Genomic DNA, 27,687 nt, shown 5'->3' on the forward strand with positions numbered 1-27,687 from the left:
CATGGGACAGAACACACACTGCTGCAGGGGAGTGAGGCAGAGGCATGAGATGGGACAGAACACACACTGCTGCAGGGGAGTGAGGCAGAGGCATGAGATGGGACAGAACACACACTGCTGCAGGGGGAGTGAGGCAGAGGCATGAGATGGGACAGAACACACACTGCTGCAGGGGGGGAGTGAGGCAGAGGCATGACATGCAGAACACACACTGCTGCAGGGGGAGTGAGGCAGAGGCATGACATGGGACAGAACACACACTGCTGCAGGGGGAGTGAGGCAGAGGCATGTCATGGGACAGAACACACACTGCTGCAAGGGGAGTGAGGCAGAGGCATGACATGGGACAGAACACACACTGCTGCAGGGGGAGTGAGGCAGAGGCATGACATGGGACAGAACACACACTGCTGCAGGGGAGTGAGGCAGAGGCATGAGATGGGACAGAACACACACTGCTGCACAGAGGCATGAGATGGGACAGAACACACTGCTGCAGGGGAGTGAGGCAGAGGCATGAGATGGGACAGAACACACACTGCTGCAGGGGAGTGAGGCAGAGGCATGAGATGGGACAGAACACACACTGCTGCATGGGGAGTGAGGCAGAGGCATGACATGGGACAGAACACACACTGCTGCAGGGGAGTGAGGCAGAGGCATGACATGGGACAGAACACACACTGCTGCAGGGGGAGTGAGGCAGAGGCATGACATGGGACAGAACACACACTGCTGCAGGGGAGTGAGGCAGAGGCATGACATGGGACAGAACACACACTGCTGCAGGGGGAGTGAGGCAGAGGCATGAGATGGGACAGAACACACACTGCTGCAGGGGGAGTGAGGCAGAGGCATGACATGGGACAGAACACACACTGCTGCAGGGGGAGTGAGGCAGAGGCATGAGATGGGACAGAACACACACTGCTGCAGGGGGAGTGAGGCAGAGGCATGACATAGGACAGAACACACACTGCTGCAGGGGAGTGAGGCAGAGGCATGAGATGGGACAGAACACACACTGCTGCAGGGGAGTGAGGCAGAGGCATGACATGGGACAGAACACACACTGCTGCAGGGGAGTGAGGCAGAGGCATGACATGGGACAGAACACACACTGCTGCAGGGGGAGTGAGGCAGAGGCATGAGATGGGACAGAACACACTGCTGCAGGGGAGTGAGGCAGAGGCATGACATGGGACAGAACACACACTGCTGCAGGGGAGTGAGGCAGAGGCATGAGATGGGACAGAACACACACTGCTGCAGGGGGAGTGAGGCAGAGGCATGAGATGGGACAGAACACACACTGCTGCAGGGGGAGTGAGGCAGAGGCATGAGATGGGACAGAACACACACTGCTGCAGGGGAGTGAGGCAGAGGCATGAGATGGGACAGAACACACACTGCTGCAGGGGAGTGAGGCAGAGGCATGAGATGGGACAGAACACACACTGCTGCAGGGGGAGTGAGGCAGAGGCATGAGATGGGACAGAACACACACTGCTGCAGGGGGAGTGAGGCAGAGGCATGAGATGGGACAGAACACACACTGCTGCAGGGGAGTGAGGCAGAGGCATGACATAGGACAGAACACACACTGCTGCAGGGGAGTGAGGCAGAGGCATGACATGGGACAGAACACACACTGCTGCAGGGGAGTGAGGCAGAGGCATGAGATGGGACAGAACACACACTGCTGCAGGGGAGTGAGGCAGAGGCATGAGGGGACAGAACACACACTGCTGCAGGGGAGTGAGGCAGAGGCATGAGATGGGACAGAACACACACTGCTGCAGGGGGAGTGAGGCAGAGGCATGAGATGGGACAGAACACACACTGCTGCAGGGGATGAGGCAGAGGCATGAGATGGGACAGAACACACACTGCTGCAGGGGAGTGAGGCAGAGGCATGAGATGGGACAGAACACACACTGCTGCATGAGGCAGAGGCATGACATGGGACAGAACACACACTGCTGCAGGGGAGTGAGGCAGAGGCATGACATGGGACAGAACACACACTGCTGCAGGGGAGTGAGGCAGAGGCATGACATGGGACAGAACACACACTGGCAGGGGACAGAACATGGGACAGAACACTGCTGCAGGGGGAGGCAGAGGCATGACATGGGACAGAACACACACTGCTGCAGGGGAGTGAGGCAGAGGCATGACATGGGACAGAACACACACTGCTGCAGGGGAGTGAGGCAGAGGCATGACATGGGACAGAACACACACTGCTGCAGGGGGAGTGAGGCAGAGGCATGACATGGGACAGAACACACACTGCTGCAGGGGAGTGAGGCAGAGGCATGACATGGGACAGAACACACACTGCTGCAGGGGAGTGAGGCAGAGGCATGACATGGGACAGAACACACACTGCTGCAGGGGGAGTGAGGCAGAGGCATGACATGGGACAGAACACACACTGCTGCAGGGGGAGTGAGGCAGAGGCATGACATGGGACAGAACACACACTGCTGCAAGGGGAGTGAGGCAGAGGCATGACATGGGACAGAACACACACTGCTGCAGGGGGAGTGAGGCAGAGGCATGAGATGGGACAGAACACACACTGCTGCAGGGGAGTGAGGCAGAGGCATGACATGGGACAGAACACACACTGCTGCAGGGGGAGTGAGGCAGAGGCATGAGATGGGACAGAACACACACTGGCAGGGGGAGTGAGGCAGAGGCATGACATGGGACAGAACACACACTGCTGCAGGGGGAGTGAGGCAGAGGCATGACATGGGACAGAACACACACTGCTGCAACAGAGGCATGACATGGGACAGAACACACACTGCTGCAGGGGGAGTGAGGCAGAGGCATGACATGGGACAGAACACACACTGCTGCAGGGGGAGTGAGGCAGAGGCATGACATGGGACAGAACACACACTGCTGCAGGGGGAGTGAGGCAGAGGCATGACATGGGACAGAACACACACTGCTGCAGGGGGAGTGAGGCAGAGGCATGACATGGGACAGAGGCATGAGGCATGGGACAGAACACACACTGCTGCAGGGGGAGGAGGCAGAGGCATGACATGGGACAGAACACACACTGCTGCAGGGGAGTGAGGCAGAGGCATGACATGGGACAGAACACACACTGCTGCAGGGGGTGAGGCAGAGGCATGACATGGGACAGAGGCAGGGGGAGTGACAGAGGCATGACATGGGACAGAACACACACTGCTGCAGGGGGAGTGAGGCAGAGGCATGACATGGGACAGAACACACACTGCTGCAGGGGGAGTGAGGCAGAGGCATGACATGGGACAGAACACACACTGGGACAGAGGCATGACATGGGACAGAACACACACTGCTGCAGGGGGAGTGAGGCAGAGGCATGACATGGGACAGAACACACACTGCTGCAGGGGATGGGAGGCAGAGGCAGAGATGGGACAGAACACACACTGAGGCAGAGGCATGACATGGGACAGAACACACACTGCTGCAGGGGGAGTGAGGCAGAGGCATGAGATGGGACAGAACACACACTGCTGCAGGGGAGTGAGGCAGAGGCATGATGGGACAGAACACACACTGCTGCAGGGGAGTTGAGATGGGACAGAACACACACTGCTGCAGGGGAGTGAGGCAGAGGCATGACATGGGACAGAACACACACTGCTGCAAGGGGAGTTGACAGAAGAACACACACTGCTGCAGGGGGAGTGAGGCAGAGGCATGACATGGGACAGAACACACACTGCTGCAGGGGAGTGAGGCAGAGGCATGACATGGGACAGAACACACACTGCTGCAGGGGAGTTGACATGGGACAGAACACACACTGCTGCAGGGGAGTGAGGCAGAGGCATGAGATGGGACAGAACACACACTGCTGCAGGGGGAGTGAGGCAGAGGCATGACATGGGACAGAACACACTGCTGCAGGGGAGTGAGGCAGAGGCATGACATGGGACAGAACACACACTGCTGCAAGTGAGGCAGAGGCATGACATGGGACAGAACACACACTGCTGCAGGGGAGTGAGGCAGAGGCATGAGATGGGACAGAACACACACTGCTGCAGGGGAGTGAGGCAGAGGCATGACATGGGACAGAACACACACTGCTGCAGGGGAGTGAGGCAGAGGCATGAGATGGGACAGAACACACACTGCTGCAAGGGGAGTGAGGCAGAGGCATGACATGGGACAGAACACACACTGCAGGGGAGTGAGGCAGAGAGAACAGAGGGACTGAGCTAGATGAGGGGGTCACTAGTGGGGAGTAGAATGAGATGGGACAGAACACACACAGAAAGAGCCAAACTGAGGGGGTTTCTTCTTCAGGAGAGGAAGAAAGAACAGAACCACTCTGAGAGAGTGGTCAGGTAGAACCCATAGGACCAGAAAGAGAGAGAGACAGAGAGAGCAGAGAGAGAGAGAGAGAGAGACAGAGAGAGAGAGAGAGTCATAGTGAGAGAGGGAGAGAGATAGAAAGAAAGAGAGAGAGAGAGGGGGAGAGAGAGAGAGAGAGAGAGAGAGAGAGAGAGAGAGAGAGAGAGAGAGAGAGAGAGAGAGAGAGAGGAGAGAGAGAGAGAGAGAGAGAGAGAGAGAGAGAGAGAGAGAGAGAGAGAGAGAGAGAGAGAGAGAGAGAGAGAGAGAGAGAGAGAGAGAGAGAGAGAGAGAGAGAGAGAGAGAGAGAGAGAGAGAGAGAGAGAGATAGACTTTAACCACTTGTACATTGTTACAACACTGTATATATACGTAATGTGACATTTGTAATTTCTTTATTGTTTTGAAACTTCTGTATGTGTAATGTTTACTGTTCATTTTTATTGTTTATTTCACTTTTGTATATTATCTACCTCACTTGCTTTGGCAATGTTAACACATTTCCCATGCCAATAAAGCCCGTTGAATGGAATTGAATTGATAGAGAACGCTGTATATAGACATAATATTAGACATAATATGACATTTGAAAAGTCTTTATTCTTTTGGAACTTTTGTGAGTTTAATGTTTACTGTAAAAAAATATATATATATTGTTTATTATCTATTTAATTTGCCTTGACAATGTAAACATGTGTCCCATGCCAGTAAAGCCCTTAAATTGAAATGGAAATTGAGAGAGAGAGATGAACCAGTGTCCATGCATCCCCAAGGCAGATAGGACACTGCAGAACTTAATCACTAAAGATTAGCCACCTTAAAGACTAGCCATTACTCCAGCGTCCCTGATAACAACCTGCTACAACCACCTCTCCTTGTTATTACACAGAGACAAGGCTGTCTTGAAAAAGGTATCCACATTTCAGTACAATAAACAAGTGTATATTCAGAGGTAATGTTGTGTGTTCTGCTAGAGTTATCTTTCCTACAACGAGGGCTCTGTAGTCTGCATGTACCTTACTGCTCAGTGCTCAGGGCAGCTGTGCTTATAAAAACAATGAGAACAGCCATTAAAGGGACAATCAAACTACAAATGGATGTACAAATTCCAGATTGACCATTTAAAGTGGTCTTCAGGTTGCAGTGAATGGGGCCAATCAGATAAGAGAAAGAGAGCCTCTTGACCAATCATAGGGTGTGTATAGGGGGTAGGTGGGAGGTCGTGTGAGAGGTTGGGGTTTGAAAACAAGCACTGTACACTATAGACCAGCATTCGTAGATTCCTAGCCTTATACGACAGACAAGGGGTTGTCATTCATGTAATAGGAAAGATGCATGCTGCTTAGATTTTGGCTTGATTATTGTCTCATTTCTTAACAAATTAAAGTTATTATAATCTAAATGATTATTATCCCCTGGGAAGCCATTGTGCAATGTATCATTATCCACAACAGTGAATATTATACTTTGCTGGGTGCTTGTTGCTGTGTGTGTGTGTGTGTGTGTGTGTGTGTGTGTGTGTGTGTGTGTGTGTGTGTGTGTGTGTGTGTGTGTGTGTGTGTGTGTGTGTGTGTGTGTGTGTGTGTGTGTGTGTGTGTGTGTGTGTGTGTGTGTGTGTGTGTGTGTGTGTGTGTGTGTGTGTGTGTGTGTGTGTGTGTGTGTGTGTGTGTACCATCAGGGCACAAGGCAATGTTTAATAAACACACCATCTGGGGAAAAGGCAAGCTGTTCTATCCATCAAATCAACACAATATCTGATCACGCTCGTCAATGAATGTGGCAATCTCAATATGTGTCTGATTCGCTTTTAGTGACGCACGCACGCACACCTTCCTGTTCTCCTTATCTGACGTGGGGTTGTTGGTGATCTTGAAGTGGTGCAGGTCGATCACCTCCTTCATCTCATAGTTGTCTCCTCTCCTCTTACAGACGATCACAGCAGCATCGAACAGGAAGATGTGCCTGTGGTGTCAGAGGAAAGACACAGAGGGAGAGATAAAAAGAAGGTAAAGGAATGAGAGGTCTGATCACAGAATATTGCTGTTCCCCAGTGCTTTATTCCTGCCCCCAAACACACAATGTTTCCACTTCACAGAAGTCTTTGTCAGGTGAGATAAAAAGATGACTTTGGTTAGCATGAATACCCTTTTCAGAATGTATTATAAGTGCATTTGTAATGCCTGATTGAGTGATGCGTAATGAACTACAATAGCTGCAAATAAACACCTACTCCTGGATCCATAAAGCATTACAAGCAAGCAGTAGACGAGGGACTGTAAAAAGACTTGATCTTATCTTGCCACGTTCCAGACAAACATCCATACATGCACTCACACAGAAACACACAGAAAACCACACACACACCAGACAGACATCTCACCGGTCCTGTTTGGCACGTTTGTCGATTGAGGTAACGCGTACCTCTCCGTCTCCTTTTGGTCTCCCATAGGTACTAAGAGACTGATTCTGAAAGGGGGTGGGGGTTGGAGGATGCAAGAGAGAAAGAAAGAGGTCACACTTAAAACCCAGCTCACTTCACAGTCATTTTTGAATCAAGATGAGTTGCTTACAAGGTTTTCGATGGATTTCTGATACTGGGCTATGTCTCTCAGAGTCTCGTTGTCTCTCTTCACTTCATTGACGTACTGAGCCAGGTCCTACAGTACCCAACACAACACAGAGAACACAAAACAGCAAACATCAAGACTTGACATTCAAGATGGGCGCATTTTGGCATACACCATATGAGACAGGCTCACAACAAAAGACTGCTTTCCAATGGTCTTCCATATATAGAAGTCAAACTAATAGTCCTGGAAACAGTTTACCTCCTGTTTCTTCATTAGTTCTACATTAGAGTGGAGCAACAGTATCTACAACTTCATGATTCAAATCGCACCACCTGCAATGTCAACATATTCTAGAGGACTTTCTCTCTCTCTCTCTCTCTCTCTCTCTCTCTCTCTCTGATTAGCATGATTAATTGTTTATGCAAGAGTACATTGTGTAAATCTTCCTCTCAACACCGAGTGAGTCTGGTTCAAGTAGCACTGTTTAAAATCCCATCTATCATAAGGCCTGAGATAATCAGCGCTGAAAAACACTTGGTTGCCGCCGCACCACATGACGCAATGCAGAGAAACACTCCAGGAACATTAACCACATTAGCTCCCTCAATCAATGTCAAGTGGATCATTTAGCCAATTGAAATCATCACAGACACCCTCAGAGTAAATGTTCACTTTCATACCCGACGTGACTTGCTTCTAGTACTTTCCTGGTACGTGTCAAGCTGTATTCACACACGCACATCATCAACACCCTGTACATCGAGACTAAAGAGACGACTGATTTTTTAAGTGCAGATGTCAGAAGAAAACAACGAATGAGGCGCAAGAACTCTTTCTCAAAGAGAGATGGGGAGCCACACATTGTGTAACCGCTGTCAAACTCTGACGCAAAGAGAACGACTTAATGTTATTATGTTGTACCTAATCTTGTCAGAGATAGAGTTGAAGTCGCAAGTTTACATACACCTTAGCCAAATACATTTAAAGTAAGTTTTTCACAAGTCCTCAGTTTTTCACAATTTTCACATTTAATCCAAGTAAAAATTCCATGTTTTAGGTCAGTTAGGATCACCTCTTTATTTTAAGAATGTGAAATGTCAGAATAATAGTAGAGAGAATGATTTATTTCAGCTTTTAATTATTACATCACATTCCCAGTGGGTCAGAAGTTTACATGCACTCAATTAGTATTTGGTAGCATTGCCTTTAAATTGTTTAACTTGGGTCAAAAGTTTCGGGTAGCCTTCACAAGCTTCCCACAATAAGTTGGGTGAAATTTGACCCATTCCTTCTGAGAGAGCTGGTGTAACTGGGTCAGGTTTGTAGGCCTCCTTGCTCGTCGCACACTTTTGTAACGGTCCCCCCAATACCTTGACTTTGTTGTCCTTAAGCCATTTTGTCACAACTTTTGAAGTATGCTTCGAGTCATTGTCCAGTTAGAAGACCCATTTGCGACCAAGCTTTAACTTCCTGACTGATGTCTTGAGATGCTGCTTCAATATATCCACATCATTTTCCTTCCTCATGATGCCATTTATTTTGTGAAGTGCACCTGTCCCTCCTGCACCAAAGCACTCCCACAACATGATGCTGCCACCCCCGTGCTTCACGGTTGGGATGGTGTTCATCGGCTTGCAAACCTTCCCCTTTTTCCTCCAACCATAACGATGGTCATTATGGCCAAATAGTTATATTTTTGTTTCATCAGACCAGAGGATTGTTCTCCAAAAACTACAATCCTTGTCCCCATGTGCAGAACACGTCTCCTTCCTGAGTGGTATGACGGCTGCGTGGTCCCATGGTGTTTACACTCGCGTACTATTATTTGTACAGATGAACTTCAGGCATTTGGAAATTGCTCCCAAGGATGAACCAGACTTGTGGAGGTCTACAATTGTTTTCTGAGGTCTTGGCTGATTTCTTTTGATTTTCCCATGATGTCAAGCAAAGAGGCACTGAGTTTGAAGGTAGACCTTGAAATACATCCACAGGTACAGCTCCAATTGACTCAAATTATGTCAAGTAGCCTATCAGTAGTTTCTAAAGCCATGACATCCTGTGCCTTTTCCAAGCTGTTTAAAGGCACAGTAAACTTAGTGTATGTAAACTTCTGACCCACTGGAATTGTGATACAGTGAGTTATAAATGAAATAATCTGTCTGTTAACAATTTTTGGAAAAATGACTTGTTTCATGCACAAAGTAGATGTCCTAACTAACGTTTGTTTCACAAGAAATTTGTGGACTGGTTGAAAAACACATTTTAATGACTCCAACCTAAGTGTATGTAAACTTCCTACTTCAACTGTACATGTGTTGGTGGCAGGAGTGTTTTTAGGTTGTTGTGTGTAGGCCTAGAGTACATATGCCATAGGTCTGGTGTGGTGCTGAAATAGCTAGCAGGTTGGTAGAGTCATCGTTATGACCAATAATCTGGTCTCGAGGCAGATCTCAGTAGGAGGCATATGTGGACCTTCAGAAAGTATTCGCAACCCTTGACTTTTTCCACATTTTGTTCTGTTAAGGCCTGAATTTAAAATGGATTAAATTAAGATTTTGTGGCACTGGCCTACACACAATACAACATAATGTCAAAGTGGAATTATGTTTTTAGAATGTTTACAAATTCATTAAAAAATGAAAAGTTGAAATGTCTTGAGTCAATAAGGATTCAACCCCTTTGTTATGGAAAAAATAAATAATTCCACAATAAGTTACATGGACTCTGTGTGCAGTACAAGTGGTTAACATGATTTTTGAATGACTACTTCATCTCTGTACCCCACACATACAATTGTCTGTAAGGTCCCTTAGTCAAGCAGTGAATTTCAAACACAGATTCAACCACAAAGACCAATGCAATTCCAATGCTTCGCAAAGAAGGGCACCTATTGGTAGATGGGATAAAAAATTTAAAAGCAGACACTGAATATCCCTTTTAGCATGGTGAAGCTATTAATTACACTTTGGATGGTGTATCAATACCCCCAGTCACTACAAAGATACAGGCATCCATCCTTACTCTGTTGCTGGAGAGGAAGGAAACCGATCAGGGATTTCATGAGGCCATTGGTGACATTGAAACAGTTTAATGGCTGTGATAGGATAAAACCAAGGATGGATCAGCAACATTGTAGTTACTCCACTTAAAACGGCTTGAAAAAATAGGGCAAGACTTCAAAATGGTTGTCTAACAATGATCAACAACAAATTTGACAGAGCTTGAATATTTTTTTAAAGAATAATGTGCAAATATTGAACAATCCAGGTGTGCAAAGCCCTTAAGAGACTTACCCAGAAAAACTCACAGCTGTAATCACTGACAAGATGATTCTAACATGTATTGACTCAGGGGTGTGAAAGTTATGTAAATTATATATTTCTGAATTAAATTTTCAGTAAATTTACTAAAACTTCTAAAAACATATTTTCACTTTGTCATTATGGGGTATTGTTTGTAGATGGGTGTGGAACATGTTTTTTCAGGTTTTTAACACAACGATATGTGGAATAAGTCAAGGAGTATGAATACTGAAGGCACTGTATACTGTGTTAGGCTGTGAGGTCTATGTTTAGTTACATTTTCTACTAACTAAATATATACAGTAATTAATACATACCTAAATATACACATGAATACATAAATACATATATACTGTAACGTTTGTCGTCGTCTGATGAGGAAGAATCGGACCAAAGCGCAGCGTGATAAGTGTTCATGACTTTTATTAAACTGAACACTGAAACAAAAATAACAAAGTGCAAAACTAAACCGAAACAGTCCTGTCAGGTGCAGACACACTAAACAGAAAACAACTACCCACAAAACATAGGTGGGAAAAAGCTACCTAAGTATGGTTCCCAATCAGAGACAACGATAGTCAGCTGTCACTGATTGAGACCATACCCGGCTAAAACAAAGAAATACAAAACATAGAAAAAATAACATAGAATGCCCACCCCCAAATCACTCCCTGACCAAACCAAAATAGAGACATAAAAAGCTCTCTAAGGTCAGGGCGTGACAGTACCCCCCCCCCCCAAGGTGCGGACTCTGGCCGCAAAACCTGAACCTATAGGGGAGGGTCTGGGTGGGCATTTCTCTGTGGTGGCGGCTCTGGTGCGGGACGTAGACCCCGCTCCACCTCTGGCTTGGCCCACTTTGGTGGCGCCTCTAGTGCGAGGTCCCTCGCCGCCGACCCCGGACTGGGGACCCTCGTAGCGGGGCCCGGACTGGGGACCCTCGTTGCAGGCACCGGACTGGGGACCATCGTTGCGGGTCTTGGACTGGGGACCATCGTTGCGGGCCCTGGACTGGGCACCCTCGTTGCGTGCCCCGGACTGGGCACCCTCGTTGGAGGCTCCGGACTGGAGGGCGTCGCTGGAGGCTCCGGACTGGAGGGCGACTCTGGAGGCTCCGGACTAGAGGGCGACTCTGGAGGCTCCGGAGTGGAGATTGTCGCTGGAGGGACAAGACACAGAGACAGCCTGGTGCGTGGGGCTGCCACAGGGCCCACCAGAATGGGGAGACCTGCAGAAGGCCTGGTCCCTAGAGGAGGCACAGGATGAACCGGGCTGTGGGGGAGCATTGGAGCTCTGGTGTGCAGCCTTGGCACCACTCCTCCAGGCTGAATGCCCACTTTAGCCCGACCCCTCCAGGGTGCAGGCACAGGTCGAACCGGGCTGTGGGGGACCACTGGAGATCTGGTGCTTACCACTCGCACCTCTCCACTTGGCTCAATGCCCACTTTAGCCCGGCACGGGCGGAGTGCAGGCATATAGGACAAACTGAACAGACCCAGCGCACCGGAGACACAGTGCGCAGAGCCGGCGCAGGATACCCTGGGCTGAAACGGCGCACTAGAGACCAAGTGCGCTGAGCTTCCACCATCCACCCTGGCTGGATGCCCACTCTCGCATGGCACTTGCGGAGAGCTGGCATATAGCTCATCGGGTTATGAGCGCGCCCTGGAGACACCGTGCGCTTTACTGCATAACACGGTGGCTGACCAGTACCACGTTGCTTCCGGTAAGCATGGGGAGTTGGCTCAGGTCTATAGCCTGACTCCGCCCCCAAAATTTGGGGGGCTGCCTCTCGTGCCTGCTTCGCTCACTTGCCTCATATCTCCGTCTCTCAGCTTTAGCTACCTCCAGTTCCTTTTTGGGCGACGATATTCCCCAGCCTGTCTCCAGGGTCCCTTTCCGTCCAGTATCTCTTCCCATGTCCAGGAGTCCTGAACCCTCTGCTCCTCCATACCACGCTACTTGGTCCTTTGGTGGTGGGTAGTTCTCTAACGGTTGTCGTCGTCTGATGAGGAAGAATCGGACCAAAGCGCAGCGTGGTAAGTGTTCGTGACTTTTATTAAACTGAACACTGAAACAAAAAATAACAAAGTGCAAAACGAAACCGAAACAGTCCTGTCAGGTGGAGACACACTAAACAGAAAACAACTACCCACAAAACATAGGTGGGAAAAAGCTACCTAAGTATGGTTCCCAATCAGAGACAACAATAGTCAGCTGTTCCTGATTGAGAACCATACCCGGCCAAAACAAAGAAATACAAAACATAGAAAAAAGAACATAGAATACCCATAGAATGTGACATATACAGTAATTAATACATGAATACATATATACAGTAATTAATACATAACTACATATATACAGTAATAAATACTTCACTAAACATATACATGAATACATACATAACTAAATATAAACAGTAATTTATACATAAATACATATATACAGTAATTAATACATAAATAAATATATACAGTAATTAATACATAACTAAATATATAGAGTCATTAATACATAGATACATATATACAGTAATTAATACATAAATAAATATATACAGTAATTAATACATAACTACATATACACAGTAATTAATACATAACTAAATATATAAAGTAATTAATACATAACTAAATATATTAGTAATCAAAACATAATGACTCTGTATATTTAGTTATGTATTAAATACTGTATATATTTAGTTATGTATTAATTACTGTATATATTTAGTTAGTACATAACGAAATATATACAGTAATAAAAGTGTAACTAAACATAGAACAGCCTCAATTCGTCTGGACATGGACAAGGTGACGAATGCGTTCCACAGGGATGCTGGCCCATGTTGATGCCAATGTTTCCCACATTTGTGTCAAGTTGGCTTGATGTCCTTTGGGTGGTGGGCCATTCTTGATACACATGGAAAACTGGCACCTTCTAATACCCTGTTCAAAAGCACTGAAATATTTTGTCTTGCCCAATGACCCTCTAAATGGCACACATACATAATCCATCCATCAATCAATCAAATATATTTATAAATTCCTTTTTACAAAGCATATGTCACAAAGTGCTTATACAGAACTCCAGCCTAAAACCCCAAACAGCAAGCAATGCAGAAGCACGGTGGCTAGGAAAAACTCCCTTGAAAGGCGGGAACCTAGGAAGAAACCTAGAGAGGAACCAGGCTCTGAGGGGTGGCCAGTCCTCTTCTGGCTGTGCTGGGTGGAGGTTATAAGAGGCCATATACATGGCCATTAAGGCCAGATCGTTCTTCAAGATGTTCAAACGTTCATTGATGACGGGCAGGGTGAAATAATAATTACAGTGGTTGTAGATGGTGCAACAGGTCAGCACCTCAGGACTAAATATCAGTTGGCTTTTCATAGGTGAGCATTCAGAGGTCGAAACAGCAGGTGTGGTAGAGAGAGAAGGAGAGAGAAGGAGAGAGAGAGAGAGAGAGGGAGAGGGAGAGGGAGAGGGAGAGAGAGAGGGAGAGGGAGAGGGAGAGGGAGAGAGAGAGAGAGAGAGAGAGAGAGAGAGAGAGAGAGAGAGAGAGAGAGAGAGAGAGAGAGAGAGAGAGAGAGAGAGAGAGAGAGAGAGAGAGAGAGAGAGAGAGGGAGAGGGAGAGGGAGAGGGAGAGGGAGAGAGAGGGTTGAAAACAGCAGGTCTGGGACAAAACAGCAGGTCTGGGACAAGGTAGCACGTCCGGTGAACAGGCCAGGGTTTCATAGCCGCAGAACAGTTGAAACTGGAGCAGCAGCACGACAAGGTAGAACGTCCGTTAAACAATCCATGTCTCAAGGCTTAAAAATCCTTCTTTAACTTGTCTCCTCCCCTTCATCTACACTGATTGAAGTGGATTTATCAAGTGACATTAATAAGGGATCATAGCTTTCACCTGGATTCACCTGGTCAGTCTATGTCATGGATAGAGCAGGTATTCCTAATGTTTTGTACCCTCAGTGTCCACAGTAATAAATACGTAATTATACAGTAAATAGAGACATTTTGAGTCTCTAAAGACATGTTTTTTATTGAAAGCTTGCATCAGTATTTAATAGCCTGCAGTCTGGTGTATAACTCTGTAGATAGATGAAGACTACTCACTTACGTTGCAAGTGTTAGCTGGTGTGCCTCTGTGCGCCTGCAAAACATGTGTGCCTACAGTGGCTTGTGAAAGTATTCACCCCCCTTGGCATTTTTCCTATTTCATTGCCTTACAACCCGGAATTAAAATGGACTTTTTGGGTGTATGTATCATTTCATTCACACAACATGCCTACCACGTTGAAGATGCAAAATATTTTTGTAGAGACACCTTTTGCAGCAATTACAGCTGCAAGTCTCTTGGGGTATGTCTATATAAGCTTGGCACATCTAGCAACTGGGATTTTTGCTAATTCTTCAAGTCAAAACTGCTCCAGCTACTTCAAGTTGGATGGGTTCCGAAAGCGTACAGCAATCTTTAAGTCATACCACAGATTATCAATTGGATTGAGGTCTGGGCTTTGACTAGGCCATTCCAAGACTTTTAAATGTTTCCCCATAAACCACTTGAGTGTTGCTTTAGCAGTATGCTTAGGATCATTGTCCTTCTGGAAGGTGAACCTCTTTCCCAGTCTCAAATCTCTGGAAGACTGAAACAGGTTTCCCTCAAGAAATTCCCTGTATTTAGCGCCATCCATCATTACTTCAATCGGACCAGTTTCCCAGTCCCTGCCGATGAAAAACATCCCCACAGCTGATGCTGCCACCACCATGCTTCACTGTGGGGATGGTGTTCTCGGGGTGATGTGAGGTGTTGGGTTTGCGCCAGACATAGCGTTTATCTTGATGGCCAAAAAGCTCAGTTTCAGTCTCATCTGACCAGAGTACTTTCTTCCATATGTTTGGGGCGTCTCCCACATGCCTTTTGGTGAACACTTTAAGCAATGGCTTTTTTCTGGCCACTCTTCTGTAAAGCCCAGCCCTGTGGAGTATACAGCTTAAAGTGGTCCTATGGACAGATACTCCAATCTCCACTGTGGAGCTTAGCAGCTCCTTCAGGGTTATCTTTATCTTTGGCCTCTCTGATTAATGCCCTCCTTGCCCGGTCCATGAGTTTTGGTGCCATATTCTTTACATTTTTTAATAATGGATTTAATGGTGCTCCGGGGGATTTTCAAAGTTCCGGATCTTATTTAGGGTTTCATAGCAAAGGGCGTGAATACATATGCACGCACCACTTTTCCGTTTTTTTTTTTTCAAATTTCATTGTTATTTTTTTCATTTTACTTCACCAATTTGGACTATTCTGTGTATGTCCATTACTTGAAATCCAAATAAAAATGTATTTAAATTACAGGTTAGAATGCAACAAAATAGGAACAAGCGGGCACTGTAACTAAGTAGATGTGTGTGTGTGTGTGTGTGTGTGTGTGTGTGTGTGTGTGTGTGTGTGTGTGTGTGTGTGTGTGTGTGTGTGTGTGTGTGTGTGTGTGTGTGTGTGTGTGTGTGTGTGTGTGTGTGTGCGTGCGTGCGTGCGTGCGTGCGTGCGTGCGTGCGTGCGTGCGTGCGTGTGCGTGCGTATGAATGTGTATGTGGTGCGTGCGATAGAGGTGAGGAGAGTCATAGCATCAGACACAGACCTGGCACCCCAATTACTCTTTCATTCCTGATGTGATGCGAGGGCATCGTATAACACTTACCTTCATGGCATCCAGCGCCAGCCGCAAATTGCTCTTGTCAGCCGCATCGTGAGTGTGTTTCACTAATTCCTGTAATTGGATCAAAACAAAACACAGTGCTATTTTATGCTCTCTGTTTTCACCAGCTAGCTAATTAGCCACACAGAGCCCGGAGAGAAGTAGGAAAAATAGAGATGACAGGTAGGCATTAGGCCATCTCTCTCTGCCTGGCACTTCAACTACAGCTCAAAATTATAGACAAACAGTGTCAACCAAGGTTCTACCATGTTAGAAATGAGCTGTGCTTATCAATGGATGTTGTTTCATTTGGACTGCGACTTCAGGGCTAGAAAAACAAACAAGGACAAACACAAACGAAGCGATCATTGATTTCTATTTTCATGTCACACACACAGACGAGTTACTGTTGCTGTGCACAATCACACACATACTGTACACACACTTCTATACAAACACATACACACATACATACACACACCTGGAAAGTAAATCCCAACCAACATCATAATCCTAGATATGAAATAAAAAGGTGGGATACGACGAAAGAAACCAGTAATAAAATAAAATAAATTGCTGTGTGTGTGCATTCGTGCGTGAATTCCTGCGTTCTCTGTATGTATATGCTTATCTTGCGTGTATCTTGTGTGTGGGCTGAAATTGCTTTCCTGTAGCTGGCGAGTAAACAAGACATCTAAGCCGTTTGTCTGTGTTGTGGAGGATAAGGAAGGTTACCATGCATATCCTTCACACACACACACATCCCAGCCCAGCCCAGATAAATGGCTTCCTTCCCCTCGCCACAGTCCCCTCGCTCCAGATCCCTCGCCCCCAGTCCCCTCACCCCAGTCCCCCCGCCCCAGCCCCTCACCCCAGCTCCCCCGCCCCCAGCCCCCTCACCCGAGCTCCCTCGCCCCCAGCCACCTCGCACCAGCCCCCTCACCCCAGCTCCCTCGCCCACAGCCCCAGCCACTTCCCGCTGGGCCGTATGTGTCTGCCTAGAACTCCTCAAATCCCAGCTATCACTCAAGCTGAACCTGGGAATTATTATCACAAGCAATGCGACAGGACCCTATTTTTCATTCTCTGCTCCTAACACACACCTACACAGTGAGCCCATGGGAGAGGTGGGGAGGGGGTAGCAAGAGAGGGAGATAGAGAGAGAGAGAGAGAGAGAGAGAGAGAGAGAGAGAGAGAGAGAGAGAGAGAGAGAGAGAGAGAGAGAGAGAGAGAGAGAGAGAGAGAGAGAGAGAGAGAGAGAGAGAGAGAGAGAGAGAGAGAGAGAGAGAGGAGAGATAAATAGAGAGAGTGAGAAAGAGAGAGAGAAAAAGAGAGAGCAAGAGAGAGAAAAGGAGAGAGAGAGAGAGCGATGACCAGATAGTACAGGCTTATTGATGGCTTCCAGTTATAGTGAGCTCGGAATAAATAGAGAAATGGGAAGAAAGGAAAGAGTGATAGAGAGACAGAGAAAGAAAGAGGGTTCTGACACGACTGGCATATTGATTGATTCTAGTTATAGTGAGTTGGGGACTGGTGGGAGCCACTATGAAATAATTACAGAGGGAACAGAGAGAAAGACCTACCTGCCCTCCATCCTCCTTACCTCTCCTCCCTGATCTAAGCACTCACCTCCACTCTTGCCTCCCATCTCTTCCTCCCCTCCCTCACTTCCCTCTCTCACTCCCTTCCTCCTCCCTCCCTCCCACTACCCCAGGAGCACGTTCCCTCCATTGGAGTGGATCGGGGATTGGCACAGGCCAGGCCAGGCCAGGTCCCCAGGGTCCACATGCAGCCCTCCTAGCCCGAAACAAACAGACAAACAGACACACGCACACACACACACAGCCCTGACAGACAGACAGCTCTGACTGGCTCTCTCTTACGCAACAGTGCCTCCTGTCCTATGGAGTGGAATGGATTGCACCGACAGGGAGGAAGGGAGAGAAAGAGAAGACGGCTCGGAGCTGACCGCCAGTCACACGTCAACCCCCTAGGAGCGTACACAACCACACACACCTTTCCACCTTGCCCCTGACTGCTAACATGTCCCCCCATGCAGTGGTGGCCTAGGAATAACGTTAGAGCTGCAGGAGTCAGGACCAGAGGGCTGCCTGACTGACTGATTGCAGTAATGCCTTATCAGGGTATTCACACACACTACTTTTCTCCCTATCCCTCTTCTTATCTCTTTCAGGCACTCTCTTGCTTATTCTTTTTCCTCCATTCTATTTTTGCTGTATGACTACGACAGTCAGAAAGTCTTGACTGCTTCTCCTTCACTCCACAGTCCAACTCATCCCAAACCATCTAAATTGAGTTGATGTCGGGTGATTGTGGAGGCCAGGTCATCAGACACAGCACTCCATCACTCTCCTTCTTGGTCAAATAGCCCTTAAACAGCCTGGAGATGTGTTGGGTCATTGTCCTGTCGAAAAACAAATGATACTCCCACTAAGCGCAAACCAGATGAGATGGTATATCACTGCAGAATGCTGTGGTAGCCATGCTGGTTAAATGTGCCTTAAATTCTAAATAAATCACAGATAGTGTCACTATCACTGCAGAATGCTGTGGAAGCCATGCTGGTTAAGTGTGCCTTGAAAACAAAAAAAAATCAAGGACAGTGTCATCAGCAAAGCACCCTCACACCATCACACCTCCTCCTCCATGCTTCATGGTGGGAACCACACATGCAGAGATTATCCATTCACCTACTCTAAGTCTCACAAAAACAGCAGTTGGAACCAAAAATCTCCAATTTGGACTCATCAGACCAATGGACAGATTTCCACCGGTGAAGGTCCATTGCTTGTATTTCTTAGCCCAAGCAAGGCTCTTCTTCTTATTAGTGTCCTTTAGTAGTGGTTTCTTTGCAGCAATTCGACCACGAAGGCCTGATTCACGCAGTCTCCTCTGAACAGTTGATGTTAAGATGTGTCTGTTACTTGAACTCTGTGAAGCATTTACTTGGGCTGCAATCTGAGGTTCATTTAACTCTAATGAACTTATCCTCTGCAGCAGAAGTAACTCTGGGTCTTCCTTTCCTGTGGTGGTCCTCATGAGAGACATTTCATCATAGCGCTTGATGGTTTTTGCAACTATACTTGAGGAAACTTTCAAAGTTCTTGAAATTTTCCGCATTCACTGACCTTCATGTCTTAAAGTAATGATGGATCGTCATTTCTCTTTTCTTATTTGAGCTCTTCTTGCCATAATATGGACTTGGTCTTTTACCAGGACTATCTTCTGTATACTACCCCTACCTTGTCACAACACAACTGACTGGCTCAAACGCATTAAGAAGGAGAGAAATTCCACAAATTAACAAGGCACTCATGTTAATTGAAATGCATTCCAGGTGACTACCTCATGAAGCTGGTTGAGAGAATGCCAAGCGTGTGCAAAGCTGTCATCAAGGCAAAGGGTGGCTATTTTGAAGAATCCAAAATATAAAATATTTTTTTAATTTGACCTTTATTTAACCAGGCAAGTCAGTTAAGAAAATATTCTTATTTTCAATGACGGCCTGGGAACAGTGGGTTAACTGCCTGTTCAGGGGTAGAACGACAGATTTGTTAGCTCGGGGGTTTGAACTCTCAACCTTCCGGTTACTAGTCCAACACTCTAACCACTAGGCTACGCTGCCGCCCAATATATTTAGATCTGTTCGACACTTTTTGTTTGGTTACTACATGAATTCATATGTGTTATTTCATAGTTTTCATATCTTCACTATTATTCTACAATGTAGAAAAAATTAAAAATAAAGAAAAACCCTTGAATGAGTCGGGGTGTCCAAACTTTTGACTGGTTCTGTACATCCAGAGGCGTCCAGGACTAGTGTATGATTTAAACACGGGTAACTGGTGATAGTCAGTAGTGCAGCTTTATCCCTGGTACTGAGGTAACAGTTGAATGGAAGTCATTCTCAGCTCTCTGAAGATATATATCTTACCTGTAGAAGAAGATGATACTTGAGTACCCGCTGCATAGGGACCACTAGCAGATCCCTCAGTGTAAACTTTCCATAGTTGGCTCTCTTTGCACATTCCTGGCAAACACAATAAATAAATCATACCGCATGGTATTTGAACTGTCACTGCAATATAACACAAAACATATTCATTTACAGAGAAAAAATATAGTACTTATTAATTGAAACAAATAAAAAAGAATTGCAGTTGGTGTGCCATGGCCTGGAATACCTATGGTCAACACTAGATGGCTGTATCTGACCACTGATTTAGACTGATGCAGACTTTACCTCCAGCTTCATCCGGATGTCCTCTCTGTGTTTGCAGATGTCATCCAAAGCAACGATGGCCGTTTCTACATGGCTACAGTATTTCCCATATATTAGCAATCTGGAACAGATATCAGTATATTAAAGTCAGTATTGTTGAGGTGAAATAAATTCAGAGAGAGAGAGAGAGAGAGAGAGAGAGAGAGAGAGAGAGAGAGAGAGAGAGAGAGAGAGAGAGAGAGAGAGAGAGAGAGACTTGAGCTTGGGACATGACTTGGGCCCTGACAGTGAATCTCAGTAAGACTAAAATAATGGCCCCTAACCCTAACCCTACCTCGGCCTAAACATCAGCGCCACAGGTAACTTCCACAAGGCTGTGAACGATCTAAGAGACAAGGCAAGAAGGGCCTTCTATGTCATCAAAAGGAACATAAAACTCACGAGGATAAAACTTTAATAAGCTATCGAACCCATTGCCCTCTATGGTTGTGAGGTCTGGGGTCCGCTCACCAACCAAGAATTCAAACAGTCAATTGAGACTCTGCTTGCAGAATCCTGCAAAAATATACTTTGTGTATAATGCAAAACCCCAAACAATGCATGCAGAGGAGAATTACAACTATACCTACTAGTTATCAAAATCCAGAAAAGAGCTGTTAAATTCTACAACCACCTAAAAGGAAGTGATGCCCACCACAAAGCCATGACCAACAGAGAGGAGAGTCCCCTCAGCCAGCTGGTTCTGAGGCTCTGTTCACAAACACGAACAGACCCCACAGATCCCCGGGACAGAAACACATTTAGACCCAACCGAATTATGAGAAAGCAAAAAGATAACTATACACTGGAAAGAATCCAGCAAAAAACAGAGCAAACTGGAACGCTATCTGGCCCTGAACAGAGAGTACACGGTAGCAGAATACCTGACCACTGTGACTGACCCTCAATTAAGAAAATCATTGACCGAGAGGAGAGAGGCCGGCATAGGCAGACCTGGCTCTCGAGAGATGACAGGCTATGTGCTCACTGATGAGGTGGAAACTGAGCAATACTTCCTAAACCTCCTGCCAAATGTATGACTACATTAGAGACACAGATTTCCCACAGGTCACACAGACCCACAAAGAATTTGAAAACAACTCAAACATTGATAAACTCCCATATCTGTTAGGCGAAATGACTCCGTGTGCAATCACAGCAGCAAGATGTGTGGCCTGTTGCCATGACAAAAGGGCAACAAGTGGAGCACCAACAACTTATATGTATCGGTCTATTTATCTTCCCTTTCATACTTCAACTACTTGCACATTGTTACAACACTGTACACAGCCAATCATATAACATTTTAAATGTCTATATTCTTTGAAACTTTTGTGGGTCTATTGTCATTTTTCTTTATTGTGTATTTCATTTGTAAACATATTTTTCCCATGCCAATAAAGAGGGCGAAAGAGAGAGAGAGAGAACCAGGAACGAAGAACAAGAGATCGAAAGATCGAAAGAACTAGAAGATTGAGAGAACGAGACAGAAAACCCAGGCTGGTTTCAATCAACGCTGTTTCTTTCAACACGGAAAACTGGGAATTTCGTCTTTCTTTCATGTAACTTTTTACACAAATTCAAGGTGATTTTTGTTGTTGTTGATGATTTCACGTTGAATTCATGATTTTACAACCAAATGTAAATCAAAAATAGACGTTGAACTGACGTCTGTGCCCAGTGGGAGAGTTCTGTGGAATTGTACCTCTCTTTGTAGTGGATGAAGATCTGGTAGATGTTCTGAGCACTTTTATGGCGGACAGAGTCTTGGATCTCCACCATGAGACTCTTGTGAACCTTAACCAGGTCCTGAAACACAACAACAGTCCATGACAAACAAACACTGAAGACCCATAGGGCTCGGGACAACAGGTATTAGCTGATATTTTGGAGAAAGGGCTACTTGCAATAACTGTGATATGTGTTGGCTTTTTTACTACTCAACGTAGCAAGTTAAATCCACCGACTGTAAGTCAATCTGGAATAAGAGCGTCTGCTAAATGACTAAAATGTCACTGCAATCTCTATCTGTACCATCTACATGTGGATGGTTGGGGTTTCTGTCCTGTAACTTACCGGAATGTTGACAAACACTTTCTTCATCTCCTCTGAGGACAGGAATGTCGTAAGAGGTGCCATAAAATACTGGATGTGAAAAACAGAGTGTAAGAACAAGAGTTGGTTCCACTTAAACAGGAGAGGTAGGTAAGCAGTTGCTGCCTGTTTACGGGAACTATTTGGGTCAGCCAAATAACGACTTGTTGCACAACACAAGTGATTTATCAGAACAATCTTAATCTTAAATAGTGTCTGCCTACATAAGTGACGGTTTTCATAAGGTCATGAACGGAATGGTTAATGAACGAAGAGGATTGTGAGAATACAGTATGAAGGGGGGGGGGTATTTGGTTGTAGCACCACAGGGGTAGGGGATGTATTTGGCAGTAACACCTTACCTTCTCTATGGAGTCCAGAGTCTCTGTGTACTTCTCCTCAGTTTGCTTGATCTCTGTCAGACAGCAGCTCCTGATGTCTGTCTCTACCTGCTTCTATAATGATCACGCACGCACGCACACATGCACACACACACACACACACACACACACACACACACACACGCACACACACACACACACACACACACACACACACACACACACACACACACACACACACACACACACACACACACACACACACACACACACACACACACACACACACACACACACACACACACACACACACACACAGCTGTCAAAGCAGAGCTTTAAAGCGAGAATCCATACCTGCTACATCCATTTTTTAAACTTATAAATGTATGATATACACCTATTGCTTCTTGAACAATATAACTTATAGATGCCTCATGAGCTTAGTTTAACTTTCGTACCTCATCAGAACCCAAAATATAAGCTTGGTTTACTTGAGTTGAGTTATTCATTGAAAGTGGTGTGGGTGGAAAAACACATGTCAACAAATCTATGTACCCAAATAACAAGTGTGCAGTCTGTCACGCCCTGGCCATAGAGAGGCTTTTATTCTCTATTTTGGTTAGGCCAGGGTGTGACTAGGGTGGGCATTCTAGTTTCTTTATTTCTATGTTTTCTATTTCTTTGTGTTTGGCCGGGTGTGATTCTCAATCAGAGGCAGCTGTCTATCGTTGTCTCTGTTTGAGAACCATACTTAGGTAGCCCTTTCTCCATCTTCCTTTGTGGGAAGTTGACTTTGTTTAGGGTACTATTAGCTTCACGGTTTGGTGTCGTAGTGTTTATTGTTTTTGTCTGCGTCATTTAAATAAAGAATATGTAAGCTCACCACGCTGCACCTTGGTCCTCCTCCTTCAACAGCCGTACACAATCAACATGTATTTTCCCATGGACGCTGAGTTAAATTGGGGAATAACTTGAGCTCAAGTCAATTTAAGATCTATATAAATGAATTGGACAAAAAGCTTGAGCAATCAACTGCCCCTGGTCTCAGTCTTAAAGACAAAGGAATAAAATGCCTCCTGTACGCAAATGATCTGGTACAGCTGGCCAGTGTGTTTACGAACATATTCAATCAATCCCTATACCAGTCTGCTGTTCCCACATGCTTCAAGAGGGCCACCATTGTTCCTGTTCCCAAGAAAGCTAAGGTAACTGAGCTAAACGACTACCGCCCCGTAGCACTCACTTCCGTCATCATGAAGTGCTTTGAGAGACTAGTCAAGGACCATATCACCTCCACCCTACCTGACACCCTAGACCCACTCCAATTTGCTTACCGCCCAAATAGGTCCACAGACGATGCAATCCCAACCACACTGCACACTGCCCAAACCGATCTGGACAAGAGGAATACTTATGTGAGAATGCTGTTCATCGACTACAGCTCGGATTTCAACACCATAGTACCCTCCAAGCTCGTCATCAAGCTCGAGACCCTGGGTCTCGACCCCGCCCTGTGCAACTGGGTACTGGACTTCCTGACGGGCCGACCCCAGGTGGTGAGGGTAGGCAACAACATCTCCACCCCGCTGATCCTCAACACTGGGGCCCCACAAGGGTGCGTTCTGAGCCCTCTCCTGTACTCCCTGTTCACCCACGACTGCGTGGCCACACACGCCTCCAACTCAATCATCAAGTTTGCGGACGACACAACAGTGGTAGGCTTGATTACCAACAACGACGAGACGGCCTACAGGGAGGAGGTGAGGGCCCTCGGAGTGTGGTGTCAGGAAAATAACCTCACACTCAACGTCAACAAAACTAAGGAGATGATTGTGGACTTCAGGAAACAGCAGAGGGAACACCCCCCTATCTACATCGATGGAACAGTAGTGGAGAGGGTAGTAAGTTTTAAGTTCCTCGGCATACACATCACAGAAAAAAACTGAATTGGTCCACTCACACAGACAGCATCGTGAAGAAGGAGCAGCAGCGCCTCTTCAACCGCAGGAGGCTGAAGAAATTTGGCTTGTCACCAAAAGCACTCACAAACTTCTACAGATGCACAATCGAGAGCATCCTGGCGGGCTGTATCACCGTCTGGTACGGCAACTGCTCCGCCCACAACCGTAAGGCTCTCCAGAGGGTAGTGAGGTCTGCACAACGCATCACCGGGGGCAAACTCCCTGCCCTCCAGGACACCTACACCACCCGATGTTACAGGAAGGCCTTAAAGATCATCAAGGACAACAACCACCCGAGCCACTGCCTGTTCACCCCGCTATCATCCAGAAGGCGAGGGCAGTACAGGTGCATCAAAGCTGGGACCGAGAGACTGAAAAACAGCTTCTATCTCAAGGCCATCAGACTGTTAAACAGCCACCACTAACATTGAGTGGCTGCTGCCAACACACTGACACTGACTCAACTCCAGCCACTTTAATAATGGGAATTGATGGGAAATGATGTGAAATATATCACTAGCCACTTTAAACAATGCTACCTAATATAATGTTTACATACACTACATTATTCATCTCATATGCATACGTATATACTGTACTCTATATCATCTACTGCATCCTTATGTAATACATGTATCACTAGCCACTTTAACTATGCCACTTTGTTTACATACTCATCTCATATGTATATACTGTACTCGATACCATCTACCGTATCTTGCCTATGCTGCTCTGTACCATCACTCATTCATATATCTTTATGTACATATTCTTTATCCCCTTACACTGTGTATAAGACAGTAGTTTTGGAATTGTTAGTTAGATTACTTGTTGGTTATTACTGCATTGTCGGAACTAGAAGCACAAGCATTTCGCTACACTTGCATTAACATCTGCTAACCATGTGTATGTGACAAATACATTTGATTTGATTTGATTTGCTGTCTCCGACAAAATAGGAGCTACAGCAACAGCTAGATCATCTGCAGCAGTTCTGTCAGACTTGGGCAATGACAGTCGATTTCAAGAAGACACACATTATGTTACGGCAGAAAAGGTCTAGATGTCAGGGAAGCTTTTCTACTGGGCTCGATTCATATAGAACACACACCTACACAAACTTGGGACAAAGAAATAGCTCCACAGGGGACTTCAAGCTGGCCGTGGATGAACTGAAAGTCAAATCAAGGAGGGCTTTCTATGCCATTCAAATATATATTAAATTAGACACACCAATTTGGATCTGGCTCAAAATATTCGAATCAATAATAAGAACCAATTGCACTTTATGGCAGTGAAGTGTGGAGTCCGCTTACCAAGCAAGAATTTGACAAATGAGACAAACTCAATTGAAACCCTGCATGTGGAATTCTGTAAGAGTCTCAGAGTATAGAGGACAACTCCAAACAACACCCGCAGAGCAGAATTAGGCCAATTCCCTCCTCTGATTAATATCCAAAAAAGAGCCACCAAATGTTGGAATCATTTAAAAACAAGTGACCCCCAAGAGTCCCCTCAGCCAGCTACCAACCCAACAAAGCCCCAGGGCAACACCCAGAAAATCTGGCCCAACTAAAGTATCACTAAGCAAAAATAAAAATATATCACAGAAAGACCACACAGAAAATCTAAAAGTCAACTTCAATGCTATTTGGTTGTAAAACCGAGAGTAATATTCTCACTACTTCATTATTGGCCTCATTCATGTCTTACTGTGTTCTCATGTTAATTGATATTACTCATTAGAGAGAGAAGTGGTGAGAAGTAGAGAGAGAGAGAGAACTCCATACACATTGACTCAGTACTGGAACTCCCTGTATAGCCGTGTTATTTTTACTCATTATTGTTATTCGATATCACTGTGTATTTATTCCTTGTGTCACTATTTTTATATTTATTCTAACTCTGCATTGTTGGACAAGGACCCTTAAGTAAGCATCTCACTGTTAGTCCACACCTGTTGTTTACAAAGCATGTGGCGAAAACAATTTGACTTGATTTGAACTAACCAGAGGAGGACGGACGGCTTCAGCCTTCATCAGATCTTCATAGATCTCTCCTCCGTCTTCATCATCATAGACACAGTCATAAAGATCCTCCTCGTCCTCCACGCCTTTCTCACTGTCACACACACAAACGGGTTACCATTATAATAATGTAACATTTACACTGCTGTTGTTATCATCAGCCTTCGCGCCGTCATACACATGTGATTGTGCACATGTTTGCATGCATGTGTGTCTGCGTGGGTTTGTGACTCTTTGTGTGTCTGCGTGGGTTTGTGACTCTGTGTGTCTGTGTGGGTTTGTGACTCTTTGTGTGTCTGTGTGGGTTTGTGACTCTTTGTGTGTCTGTGTGGGTTTGTGACTCTTTGTGTGTATTTGTTGGTTTGTGACTCTTTGTGTGTCTGCATGAGTTTGTGACTGTGTGTCTGTGTGGGTTTGTGACTCTTTGTGTGTCTGTGTGGGTTTGTGACTCTTTGTGTGTCTGTGTGGGTTTGTGACTCTTTGTGTGTCTGTGTGGGTTTGTGACTCTTTGTGTGTCTGTGTGGGTTTGTGACTCTGTGTGTCTGTGTGCATTTGTGAGTCTTTGTGTGTCTGCATGTGTTTGTGACTCTGTGTGTCTGCATGAGTTTGTGACTGTGTGTCTGTGTGGGTTTGTGACTCTTTGTGTGTCTGTGTGGGTTTGTGACTCTTTGTGTGTCTGTGTATGTTTGGGACTGTTTGTGTGTCTGCATGGGTTTGTGACTCTTTGTGTGTCTGTGTGGGTTTGTGACTGTGTGTCTGTGTGGGTTTGTGACTCTGTGTGTATGTGTGGGTTTGTGACTCTTTGTTTGTATGTGTGGGTTTGTGACTGTGTGTATGTGTGGGTTTGGGACTCTTTGTGTGTATGTTTGGGTTTGTGACTCTTTGTATGTCTGTGTGGGTTTGTGACTCTGTGTGTCTGTGTGGGTTTGTGACTCTGTGTGTCTGTGTGGATTTGTGAGTCTTTGTGTGTCTGCGTGGGTTTGTGACTCTTTGTGTGTCTGTGTGGGTTTGTGACTCTTTGTGTGTCTGTGTGGGTTTGTGACTCT

The 27,687-nt window shown here is 46.0% G+C and overlaps 1 protein-coding gene across 1 annotated transcript in view; it reads right to left on the reverse strand.

The window, feature by feature from the left end:
- The window catches only part of LOC123990398 (guanine nucleotide exchange factor VAV3), a 148,885-nt gene that overhangs the window by 45,276 nt on the left and 75,922 nt on the right, over window positions 1-27,687 (reverse strand). The window contains exons 5-14 of the mRNA XM_046290955.1: window positions 26,624-26,735; window positions 22,675-22,767; window positions 22,295-22,363; window positions 21,924-22,027; window positions 20,201-20,300; window positions 19,892-19,987; window positions 15,940-16,008; window positions 6,945-7,031; window positions 6,755-6,840; window positions 6,124-6,336 (exon numbers count right to left, since the gene is read on the reverse strand). Of these exons, the coding sequence (XP_046146911.1) occupies window positions 6,124-6,336; window positions 6,755-6,840; window positions 6,945-7,031; window positions 15,940-16,008; window positions 19,892-19,987; window positions 20,201-20,300; window positions 21,924-22,027; window positions 22,295-22,363; window positions 22,675-22,767; window positions 26,624-26,735 (1,029 nt within the window). The remainder of the gene's footprint in view (window positions 1-6,123; window positions 6,337-6,754; window positions 6,841-6,944; window positions 7,032-15,939; window positions 16,009-19,891; window positions 19,988-20,200; window positions 20,301-21,923; window positions 22,028-22,294; window positions 22,364-22,674; window positions 22,768-26,623; window positions 26,736-27,687) is intronic.

The sequence above is a fragment of the Oncorhynchus gorbuscha genome, linkage group LG12 (assembly GCF_021184085.1).
Source record: "Oncorhynchus gorbuscha isolate QuinsamMale2020 ecotype Even-year linkage group LG12, OgorEven_v1.0, whole genome shotgun sequence".
In the NCBI taxonomy this organism is placed as follows: Eukaryota; Metazoa; Chordata; class Actinopteri; order Salmoniformes; family Salmonidae; genus Oncorhynchus; species Oncorhynchus gorbuscha.